The 12,940-nt window shown below is 44.5% G+C and overlaps 1 protein-coding gene across 1 annotated transcript; it reads right to left on the bottom strand.

Moving 5' to 3' along the window:
* Positions 1-3,534: 3,534 nt before the first annotated feature.
* LOC144110614 (NADH dehydrogenase [ubiquinone] 1 alpha subcomplex assembly factor 2) lies at positions 3,535-10,757 on the bottom strand. The gene is made up of 6 exons (XM_077643639.1): positions 10,376-10,757; positions 10,158-10,247; positions 10,032-10,072; positions 8,641-8,715; positions 6,146-6,194; positions 3,535-3,877 (listed from the first exon to the last, which is right to left on the bottom strand). The coding sequence occupies exons 1-6, from the start codon at positions 10,506-10,508 to the stop codon at positions 3,774-3,776; spliced, it is 492 nt and encodes a 163-aa protein (XP_077499765.1). The 5' UTR covers positions 10,509-10,757; the 3' UTR covers positions 3,535-3,773.
* Positions 10,758-12,940: the final 2,183 nt, after the last annotated feature.

Here is a 12,940-nt window from a genome sequence, read left to right as displayed (position 1 = left end):
TTCTATGTTCACTATGCTGTTTCTCCTATTCCCAGGAGTTGGCAGCCATTACAAAACTGAGAAAAAAAAAAATGGCGGTGGTTTAGCTCTGGTTAAACCTAGAGTGACGCGATAGCTACAGCTGGCAGAGTGGAACTTAGTCACGTGACCAACCACGTGATTAGCCACGGTGCCACGCCACTGGCAGCTGCTCCGCACCACGTGACAGCGCAGCCACAGGGTGGCACACCACCACGCTGAAGGCTCGAAATGCTACCGTAATATAGCTATCGCTACAAAACTCCACTGCTGAATTTTTTGAATTACTGACCACCCAAGCTCCGAGTTCTCCACCGAGTTTTCCTGGTATTCTTTGCTTTCCGACACGGCTTTCCAAGGTCTTTTGCAACCTTCTGGTATTCATTAAGCTCTGAATAATTGTTCTATTTGAAACTTTTTTGTGCAGCTATGGCAGCTTTGCGACAGCATAACAGGTTCTCTCAGTTGGATGGGAAAGTGACTCATGGCTGTGGCCCCATGCATCTTTAGAGGCCTGTTGGAAAGACCTTTACATGCCATGCTAGTCCTTCAGCGCACATTGGTGCTGACCATTATCTGATCTCACCATATACATGTTTGGTACATAAATTGTGTATAGATGGGTAAATAAACAGCAACACTCAACTCCCAGTTTTTGTGTGCATTAAGCATTTAAGAACGACAAGTTGATGCTAATGTCTCAACACACAACAGTGCTGACCATTATCCGATATCACCAGGCACACTTTTGGTACATGCTGCATTGTGTAGATAGAGGTATATAAACGGCAAACTCTCAGCCTGGATTTTTTGTGCGCATTAAGCGTCTAAGAATGACGACGTTGAGCAGTCAACCTAGTTGCATGTGCTGACCTGCACAGTTGTATCATGCATGCATGGACAGGATAGGATAGAGATAACTTTATTAAAATGCCGGCAGCCGATGGTTGAATGCGTTGTGACGTTGGCCAAGCAATGCATGCATGGATTCACACTTTATTGAATGTGGACTAACAACACGCCGCGGTGAGCTACCATAGTGGCTCAGTGGTTATGGTGCTCAGCTGCTGACCCAAAAGCATGGGTACAGACCTGTGTATAGTGCACTGACATTGCACATTAACGGACCCCAGGTGGTAGGCATCCTCTAGGGTGTCCTGTGTACCCAGAGTCGCTTTGGGGCAACAAAGCCCATAAACAAAACCAATAGTCACATCAGCCGCTATGCATATATTTACAGGTTGAACCAAAAGCTCGCTGCCCATTTACTGCATCTGTGAGGTCATTCAGACTAGCATGTGAATTCATGTAAACAAATTAACTTACAAATTTTCTTGCTCAAGTATTCATTCACATACCCCTAAGCTCTCTTATTTTTTCATGAATTCACCACCTCACAGTTCTTTCTTCACCCATCTTAATGCTTCGTTCATCACATGCGCAGGAAGCTGTTTACACGACTAATTACTCCATGCTTATGAAATCATGCATGGAACTTGATATTAATGTCCTGCGGTTTACGCACATGAGGTTTACACACCTGGGATTTACGGGCCATACCAGCACTCAGTGAATCACGCATAAAGACTTTAGGCCACTTGTATTTCTTGCTAGCAAATGGACATGCTGTGATGCGTACTTTATACATCTGTGCACTCGTGATGAACACATATCCAAATTCAATTCTTCCTATATGTGGTTTTGAAGACCTGATTATAAGCAAACAAGAGCTGACAAGAGAGCATGATGGTCATTAACAAAGTAGCTGCATGCAATGTGTAGCGCTGAGTCATCTAGCTGCCTGAACGAAAGGTTTGGGCGTGCTGGCCAGTCCCGACGCTCTCGGAAGACTGATCCCCGGTATGAAATAAATAAGCCATATCTACTGTAAACTCGTGGGCCCAAGCAAATCCAGCACAGAGCTACTTTAAGACAGTCTTTGATGACAGGTAAAAAAAAAACAAAATGGTTCCTTCAAGCCTGCCCACACGTTGGAGCCACGCAGTTCCCTCAGTTGGTGCAATCGATGCCAAATTCACGGATGTAATACTGCTTCTGCCAGAGCCCAGATATTATTCTATAATGACAACCACTAATGCTATGAACCTACATACTGGCAACCCTTCACACCATCGTCCAGAAATAATGCAGGACTGAAAATTGGGCTGGTAATCATTCCTACGAAGGAAACAGCACAAAAACAACAGACTTGACACACTAGGTAGGACAAGTGTATACCCGTCCAGTTTGCCATCTTCAGCTCTCTATCCCATTCTTATAAAAAAAATTGCTCATGCATGCACGCAGTGCACACCGTTTTTGTCTTGTCTAGCAGTGCGGGTCCTAGCCAAAGTGCAGCTGAATTGCGGCTCTGAGTAGATTTTTCTAACTGAGAAAAGACCAGTATTTTATGAGTGATCATTGTGCATTAACAACGCAAACAAATACTGTACACAGGCTGGAACATAGACTATTGCTGAATCTGTATGTCCTGTCTTACAATATTTACTCGCATAATGAACGCGCTCACACAATGAACGCACCCCTTAATTTGGCCGTTAAAAATGCCAGTTACTTTTTCCCTCTCGTAATGAATGCACCCCTGTCTTTTGGTGCACGGTTAGTTGCTCATGATAGTGAATGTTATCATGCGCCCTTCTTTGAATGCTGATACAATATGTAGTACCATAAAGCACCATCTATCGAATGTCAAGGTTATTACACCTGAGCCTACCAGACAAACAGTAAAAAGAAAATGTTCTGTCAAGAATCCGAAAACAAACAGAAACCACGCCTGGTCACAAAGGGTTTCTCTGTTGAATCTGCTGTGCTAAGTATTGTAGCAACTTGCTGTGACTGGGATTCGCTCCGAATGCTGCGAGTTGTGCTAGAGCAAACTCTAGTTTTGCTTTCTTCAAAAAACCAGCGTGGCTCACTACACGAGTTATACATGTGCACTTTGCTCTCGAGCACGGAAACCATGCTGGAGAGCATGTTTTGTTTTATTTAAAAGGCGAGTTGTACTGGATAAGGTATTTGTTCCACCAGCCTACTTTATGTCCCGTTTTTACTTTCAGTATGTAACCACGCGTAATGAACACGCTCCCCAAATTTTCAGGCATTTTCTTGGGAAAAAAGAAGTGCGCTCATTATGAGAGCAAAGGGGGTACATTGCGATGTTGACGCACAGTGAATACTTACCAACTCGCTCAAATTTTAACTTTTATGAGTAAGACATCACAACTAGGCAACAAAGTATTGTGAAGCATGCTATCATGCATGCAAGTAGTAGCTTGCAACAACTTCAACTCGACTCTTAGATGGGTAGGCGATAGCATGACACGTCGCCAGTTTTTGTGGCTCATATTCCAGGGAGGACGTTTTAAGACGGGCGTGTCTTCGCAGTCCACCGTCACCCACTCTTCGCAGTTACGAGCTCTTGCACGTAAAAAAATTGAATCTCACTTCGATTGTGAGCACAAAAAGCTCGATGTCTTAGAATGCCACAAGACAGAATTCTCTGTCATTATAGACAAATTTACTGTCATTTGTCAAAATGAGGACACTGCAAACAACATCCTAACACAGTCATTCTGCTGACCACCACTGCAAGCACTGTGCCAGAGTGCCTTGATGATTTTCTGCTGCTTCACTATACAAGTTGGCCCGTACGCCTGATGAGGCGCATTTGTATCCCTCTCAGAGATACAAATACAGCCTGTACTGCAGGTGCCAGCTGCGACTGCACACGCAAGCTACTTAGGTGGGCTCTCTTTGGGGGGCTCCTGAGAGTCCTGGTGGGCCTCTGCCTCTTTGCCTTCTTGTATTCGCTGATAGTCATCATACAACGGAAAGGAAGCTGCACAGAAAAAAACCACATTACCGGGATTACAGCTTTTGCCTGTGGTTTATGTGCCTCCTCTGTACCATTAGTAGCACCCCTCTCATCTCTTAGATAAAACTGTTGGTGAGTTCATTTACAGCACCATGAACCAGGCTGAACTGAAAACTATGCAAAACACTGTGAGAGTGAGCAACACGCTCTCTAATGTGGACCACGAACTGGTACCATGCAGAGAAGAGCACATTTCCCGCAACTTGTTCGAAGTAGGATGCGAGGCACGAGCTTGAGGTAAGACCTTTCGGAAGAGTACTGTTCTCACAAGCTCACAATTTCCATGCCACTGTTATCAAGCTGTTAGATCAAATACAGCTGGGAGGCTCCTTTGAGAGAGCACTGTATTTTAGAAGCCGCCTTTATGTTGGCGAGGTCACAACTAAAATCTCCGATTAGAGCAAGAATGCAAGCAGCACAAGCAGGTGTTCTGCTTCTGTTCAGCCGGACTGAGCTATGCCATAGGGTGCTGGACCTCCCAATTTTAGTGTTCCAAGCACCACGATGCTCCTGTGGCCGCAAAGCGAGAGAGTGAGATGCGACTGTTTGCGCATTCGACCACCATATTGTCCCATAGCCATGATTGTTGCCTGCAAAGGTGCTGCATGCAACTGCCAACTTCTGTGATGTGAGTAAACTCCACAGGTGATTAACTGCACATAGCACTTGTGTCAAGGTGGCATAAGGCACCACTGCTGTAATGTTTGTTTTGATCAAGTTTGCTTTCTATATATACACCATGGCTGAGAGAGCATACAAGGCTAACGTTTTCATATGGTGCATGTGGCAGCATCTAGACATAAATTAGGCACGTTATACTCATTAAGTGACTGCTGTCCTAGTCAGTGTCAGAACACAACTTGGTAACATTTGCTGCAGAAAACTGCCACTGTGACAAAATACTTAATTGTGACACCACAGAGACTTTTTTGTGACTGAATTGAAATACATAATAAGTATGCACGTCTCAGCATCACTGCTGCTGGCTGGTTTGAGAGGATAATATCCTGCACTAGGTACTTCAGAACAGGGGGAGCAAAAGGGGCAATCCACCCCCCCCCCCCCCCCCTCATTCCCCAAACCGGTCGTCACAGCACAGTGGGGCTCAGCTAGTTGGCTTTGTAGCCAGTCATAAAGCATTTCATTTCAGTAGCCTAAACCAATCATGCCCCAACAGAAGCTGATTATCTGACTCCTGTTCATGAGCAGGATAAGGAGAACTAAAGCACTATTATGTGCAAGCTTTTTCATTGCAGCCAATCATTCCTCACTTTATACAGCTTTATAAAGCTGCCCATTTTAATTCGTTTTATATGCATTAAAAATCAACCTATGAACAGAGCAAAATATGAAAAATATAAACAAGAAATATAAATTTAATACAGAAACAAAAATTGAAATAAGAAAATGAATAACAAAAAGTCAGTCTTGCCAACCCACCAACACTCAAATAAAAGTTTCCAAGATTTGTGCAAAGAATGTGCCCAAGATTTACTGCGGGACTGTTCAAAGCTGACTAGTGTAGTAATGCCATTCTTCTCAAGCCTTGTAGCAAAATTTGACCAGGATCCATATCAGCACTGATCAGCTAAAGCAGTGCAACCGCTCATTAAAGCATCATTAAACCAATCAAGAAAGTGGCTTGCGAAACATTACAGGAACACACTTGGTGTTACAACACTGCACCTCTATACAAACTGCGACCAGACACAGTGATAAACTTTTTTTCACTGCTGAACAGAAATATATTTCTAAACATATTTTACCAGGTCAGACTGCCGATTTTTTTTAATGCGTTGAGCTATTAGTTTGGAAAACATGGTTTATATATTTGCAGCATGCTTCAGGCTTTCTAACACAAGCAGAAATGAGCGCAGATCCCATGACTACACTTCTCATGCAACTGAACTGCAAAACCACTTCCACTGCTGTGGCCAAATTCAATATTCACAGGTATCCAAGTCAGAATACTGCCCCTGCGATAAAACAGTACGAGGCAAAGGAGCTCCAGTAATCTATACATGCAATGGCCAATGCTATTAAGAACCAAATAAAAGCTACCGAGCAGTAGGCATAGATAGCCCTTGCTGCGCACCAGCATTTGGTAGCCACACGAGCACGCTGCCAAAGGCCTGCGCCAGTCGCATTTTCAATTCTTGGTTCCGAGAGCTGTGCAGCAAGGCCTGTAGTACTGCTGTGGTTGTTTTCAGAAAAAGGCGGACTCATACTCACAATAGGGATTCTGATGAAGGACCTCACCAAGCTGTCTCCTCTCACGTCCCTGCGAGACGAAACATCAGCAGTGCTATGGGACCACAGCAGTGAAATGCACCCTGAACATGCACTTAATTGCACAGCTGGTCGTCAGACATGAAACCAGTGCAACATTTCTAATATGAGCGAGTGACAGACACGCGATTCCAGGAACTGACCAGGCAGCCAGCCCCAAGGTGCCATTCCATTCTTAGCAGATGTCTGCCACCTAGCTGCAAGCATATACGGATGACTTCCTCCAAAAACTACAAACCAATCTGAATCTGCAAGTCTTATTCTAAACTTGATGACCACGAGATTAATTTTTTAAGCCTTTTTACTTTCCTAACCCTCTTCTCGTCAGTCTTGCTTCCCCCCGACCTCATTTTCTTAGCAGAGCAGCCTGTCGGGAGTGTTAAATATGCCAGTTAAAACCTATGCTTTTCAATACAGGGCTCTCTTCCACTACCAGCCTCTTGAGACACTCCTTCACATCCAAGTAGTCTGCTCATAAACAAACTGTGATGCTTAAAGGGGTAGAGGCTCAAAGCTTCTGCGTGTTGGCGTTTTGACTAAAAAGATCCCTACAAGCACAGTAGTCATGAGAATGAACTCTGAAATCCAGAACACTCTGTAACTAATAATTACAAGCTATTTTTTGCTGTCAGTTTTAGCTTTGGTGAGTGTCAGCACATGGCTCCTGCAACATCACATTTGAATGGCAGCATTACTGGTTTCACTCGTAAAAAATCGTTGCCAAGAGAGAGAGTTCTATCTCCTTGCATCTTCACCATACGGTGGCAAATAGTCTCTCAGGTTCCACGTCACTGATCGTTGATGCACACACAGACATCACAATATTCTCTATGTCAATTTCTGTATGAAGAGGAATGAATCTGTCTGCCATCAAGTTGAAGACCATATTAGATTACACTGCACTCGATGCCTGTAAATTAATTTTTTTTGCAAGGCATCCCTACAGGCTTATCAGTAGCGGCTCCGGAATTTTCGACCATCTGGGGTTCCTGAACGTGCACTGACATCGCACAGTACATGGGCTCCTAGAATTTCGCCTCCATCAAAATTCGGCCGCTGCGGTAATTCGAACCCGCGTCTTTCGGGTCAGCAGCCGAGCACCATAACCACTGAGCCACCGCGGCAGCTCCCTAAAGGCTGAGAAAAATAACCACATTGTATGTTAATTTTCAAAATTTCATGTCTGCATAAGCAATTCCAAAAGTGAACGTTCTGAAATAATAAAAGAAGCGAGCTCACTAGCAGGTCTCAGGTGGTGATGTGCCCAGCATTCAAAAGTTCGTTCAAAGTCCGAGGGTAAAAAATGTGAATGCAGTCAATATTTGTTTAAAATTAAATCACATGCAACAATACACTAAATCAAGAATAATAAAAGGCAAAGTGCTTTGGCACAATAATGTGTTGTGTGTGTTGTGTTTAGTGGCGCATAATAAAACAAATTTCTAAGGATTGGGAAGGAGCACAAATGCTTTTCTCCAGCCAGAGGCCTAGATCGGTTTCCCATTTACCACGTTTAGGTAGGAACGACTGTGAGTAGGGTGCAAGACAAGTGCTCGCCTGTTCAGGTCAACTAGGCGACCTTGAAAGCACAGTGAATGCGGCCAGAGCGAAAGTGCTCTTATGACACATGCAGCACACTCAAACTAAACTACTGACACGTGAGGGAGAGGCAACAAGACACTCTATAAACCCACCTGCTGGATGAATATAACAAACGGCAACTGGGGTATGCACAGAACAAGTGCGAAAGGCAGTCGATGCAGCAAGATGACTTAGTTAGGTCCTGTCTTTTTCTGTACTACCCTGAATCCTACATCTACTATTAGACAGGAAGATGAGGCACATACTGGCTCGCTCCATGTGGTATTCATGATGGTGACAGCAAGACACAAGGATGAGGCACACAGTAGTTTGCTCAGGCTGCTTTTTACAATGCTTACAACACTGCAGCGGCAAGGCAAAGACGAAACAAGCTGTGGCTTGCGTAGGTCACCATTCAGGGCATCACATTACTGCAATATCTGGGCAGTCAAAAAGCAAAGTCTGTGGTGGTTGTTTCACAGAGGGTATTTTATCACACCGACGTCAAGTTACTAGGCAGTAATGATGTAGATGCAAATGAATACAACAAATGTGATTTCCAATTCTTGGGCTTTTTCTTCACCATAGTGAGGAACTGCATACAATACGATTCTGGGCTCTGTTCACTCCGGTCTTCACCAGCCTCTTCTCACGTGCTGCTATGCTCCACACACACATGGTGGCCTGCACTGATGCCATGGTTCAGCTCGTTTCATGAGGCTGCCTCATTGAATGCAGCCTAGGACTCATGCTGACTTTGTTTAACCTGGCTTCAGTAATGGCACACATTTCAATGCTTTTCCAAGCTTCATGCCAAATCCAAGCAGCCTATGAGAGGGAGTTAGGAGACACTTCACCTCTCTAGCTGCACTTTCCAGGAGTGCTGCTTTCTCCTTCTTTGATTCCATCAGCGCTTGGTTGTAGGCGATTTCCTGCAGATATAATTTCAGGTGAGCCTGGATTACCAATGGCTGCATTTTACTGCAGTGCTGTACAGTGTCAAGAAATGTACAATATAAAGCAAATACATAAAAGAATACAATGAAACAGGACAGTGCACAGTGAGATAACGGGACAAGTGAGGAAGCTCAGTTATAATTTGCACCACCTCTGATTCTCATGAGCATCAAAGGAAAGCCTATGCATTAATACATCTCAAGCAACACTGCACAAGAGGTGAAATGAGCCGACAAGAACTTCCGGAAACTACAGGGTAAGTTGTACCAAGTGAAATGCAGAACCATCACGATATGAAAGTGCAAAGAAAACCAGAATGCAGATATGGCAATGTCTGAAAAGCATGATGGAAAAAATATGCAATGCACACTACTGTTGCAAATGTAATGTTGTAACTGTTCCGAAAAAGTTACAGGATTTAGAGCAGAGACATAGCAGTGAGTGGTGAATGGGAAATAATTCCAAAGACAGGTGACATGAAGCTGTATGTCTGCATTCTACTGAAAATGCATTTGGTGCTTGAACGATAATGAAGGTGAGCAGATGTGCATAAGTGTTTCAAATGGAGCCACTGCTGCCTTCTTCCTAAAAGGAGGCAATGTGTCAACATTTTTTGCACAGTTTACTGCACAGTTTGATCCCAAGTGCGACTGATAGCACTTGCAATTGTTAGGCAAAGAGGCGACATTCTGATCAGAAGCCAAAAGGTTGGTCACTCTCAGCACATGTTAACCAATACGAAAAGCAGACACAGCACAGCTAGCTATTAAGGGAATCTGCCTAAACACTGTACAATAATGGTTAGTGTGAGAATGTGAGAGCTGACAGTGAGGGTATTTTATCAAGTGCTACTCGGATTTTTTTACAGAGAACAAAAGACACTTTCAAGAGCCAGCATGCATTCACTACGTTTGACTGCCAATGGCAGGTACATGACCTGATGACTGTGCTGTGGCAGAATTTCAAGCCATGACACAATCCTAGCCACTTATTGCTTTGCCTGTTGAATGAATGAAATAGAACTGACACCAAATGTCCTCAGTGCCTTCAAACATTGCTGTCTTATTTGCTGCCTATTTACCTTTCACACAAACTTTGCACAAGAGGCAGACAGGGTGTGTTGGGCACCCCTGGGACGATTTTTTTTTCTTTGCCTGTGTGTGCGAGTTGTTCCACGAGCATTGCAACCGGCGTCATTAGACGTTAGCATTACTCGGGTTCTTATCTGAACTCTTGTCTCCTAAGCCACCTGACGTGCTGCACGCTGTGACAGCACGTCAGGCCAGCGTACCTCTTGCGTTGGGGGAACGGCGCGTCTTCCTCGCAGCCAAGCTGAAAAGGAGCAAGTTCGGCAACGCAGTCAGTGAGGTGTCATCATTCTCGTTGCCGCAAGCCCAAAAGGTATATCTCCGCTCACCTTCCCATTCTGCGGGCATGTCTGCAGTAAAGTTCTCCTTAATGCGCGGCTCGAACCATCGCCTCGGCCTTCGCTTTCCTCTGCTCGGGTCTGAAATTTCACGACACAGTAAACGAAGCCGCCAGGACCCACACGAAGAAGCGCGTTTTCGATGACACGGCTTGCGCACGGCCGGAGATGGATGCAAGGGAATATTTCAAAGCACGAGAATAGCTTACCAGCCGGTATCTCGAAATACTTGTTTCCGAAATGATCGCGACCAACTTCTCTGCCAGGGTTTCTCTTGGTAGTGATAGACGACCAGAAATTCTTCCAAATCTGCACGACTACCCCCCTGCCTCCGTTTGACATGATCACAACGTAGTAGGATCTCTACTTCACCACACTAGCATGACAGTTGCAGTCAAAGCCCGTTGCAAGCGGCGTGACGGGAAGAGCGCGGGAGAAACCTAGGCGCCCATGCCATGCCGAACATAAAAGCGAAAGTGATGAACGCGGAAACGGTAGCAAGGACAAGGGCATCACAAACCCAGTAAATGGTGCTAAGCCTACTTAATAGCTCGCAATCCCGCGTTGCCTCGAGTTGCGTTAGTTGCACGCAAAAGCACAGAGGTGTCGCTGACTACCAATAAAACTTGGGTGCCTCGATTTTGTAAAACTATTTGATATATATTTTTTAAAATTAAAACATGCTGTTTGTAAGTACATATTTTTGGATTTTTATTTTTTTACAATAACTGCAGCCGTATTTGCGCGAAAGTTTTTACATTTAGAATTACTAAATTTAAATCCCGGAGGCCACAAAAAGAAAAACACTGAATTTACGTTGCCCGCGGCGGCTGCGTTTTTATGGAGGAAAAACGCTAAGGCGCCCGTGTGCTGTACAATGTCAGTGCACGTTAAAGATCCCCAGGTGGTCGAAATTATTCCGGAGCCCTCCACTACGGCACCTCTCTCTCCCTTTCTTCTTTCACTCCCTCCTTTATCCCTTCCCTTACGGCGCGGTTCAGGTGTCCAACGATATATGAGACAGATACTGCGCCATTTCCTTTCCCCCCCAAAACCAATTATTATTGAATTTACGTTGCACTTTATTGCCGCCACTGGTGCTAACTACTATCAACACCACCGTAATAATTACTAGATTAGAACAAATATTCTAAAATAATCGTTTAAAATGATGAACAAATAGAATAAGTAAAGGTAGAAATAAAACATTTACTTGAGGCGACATTTGCTTGCCGTTTTTATACGTCGTCGCCACGAACGATAAAAATTTTTATCGATTCAGGAAAGTAATTCACCCAAATAAAATATAAAACAAAATTACCCGCCAAATGCCACATCTCTGCGAAATTTGAGCCCAAAGAAGACGGTTATGCCGAGCGAATTTTCTTTGATCAACGTAACAGCCTATTTGCTACGTCCTTGTATGGTTCTGATATGCTGTCTTCCAAGCGTAAAAGAGCACTAGTCGAATAACGATGAGGCTACCTTAAAACTGAATTTTCGCTTAGCAAAGAAAAGGCGAATGATGGCGGAAATTGTAGTTTCAGGCAGTCTCGTCGATGGCGGGGGACGTTTTTCGCTTTAGGACATACCAGACGTGCTCGATTTGTACAGAAGCACCTGCAAGAACTAGTCACCAGCATATACTGACAGCGCGAGAGAAACTGACAAGCGCGGGTACAAGCTTCAAGCTTTTGGAGACGTGCTCTGCACATTTTGCAAAGCTGTTTCAAATACTGTGGTTCTCTTGAGGCGCGAGTACCAGACTCCCGGTTTCAGCTTCTCACTGTGTGCACTTTCCTTAGCTGTTGAGTCTATAAAAGGATTGGTCAGCCCTATATATACAACATCAACTCCGATTCCCACGGAATATCTGGCCAAGGTATAAGCTCCCTCAGATTGTGTTCACCAATTCTCTGCTATAGAAAATCTGCGACTATCAGTTATGTACTAAAGGTTCACAACCTGTGGACAGATGCTGCTATTCACTTTGACAACACACTCCCAAGAAATGCAAAGAATTTCAAACACATACTGCAGTTTTTACAGATGCCTCTCAACAAAGGAAAAGGCAGCTGCTGGCATTTATTCCAGGGCTTTTGATTGGAGTTATTCCCTTCGGGCCAGATATGCCTATATTCACTACTGAATTTCTAGCGATTCAGTTAGCTTTACAAAAGGTCTATTGCAACGTTAGCGAGTTCATTATACTTGCAGACAGCCCTTCTGTCCCGACTGCACTCGAAGGCAGGAGGACACTCTTCTGCGCCGTTCCCAAAGATTCATTCCACATGTTGAAGTAGTGCGCTTTCACTGGATACCTGGACACTGCAGCACCGACGCCAATGTGATGGCAGATTTTTTTAGCTGTTTGCATTTTGCGGATTTTGGTACCATTTACTTCAAACACTGCACATCTGACAGCAGCCCGCTTCCAACGGTTCCTGCAACTGCAATCCCCCGAGTCATGAGCCTCTCCTTGCTGCAGAAGACTTTCAACATTTGGCATCCCCTAGGAGTGTGCACTTATGTAGTTCACGGCAATGCGAGGCGAGGCGTCTATGACCCTCTTGTGGTGCAGAATTTCACGACTAAACTTTTATTTGTTCCAATCAGGGTTCTCTGCCGAAACTTTGTGAAGCATACATGTGGTGAAATCAAAACACTAGATCACTTTCTCCTGTCCTGTCGGCAGTTTGCTTCTCTGCGAAACGCTTCTCTGCAGACTACCCTCGCTCGATTGGGGCTTCCTAAAATAAGGCGGCGGCCAGAGG

Source organism: Amblyomma americanum, chromosome 11 (genome assembly GCF_052857255.1).
Source record: "Amblyomma americanum isolate KBUSLIRL-KWMA chromosome 11, ASM5285725v1, whole genome shotgun sequence".
Taxonomy (NCBI): Eukaryota; Metazoa; Arthropoda; class Arachnida; order Ixodida; family Ixodidae; genus Amblyomma; species Amblyomma americanum.
This window is presented reverse-complemented; position numbering and strand designations above follow the sequence as displayed.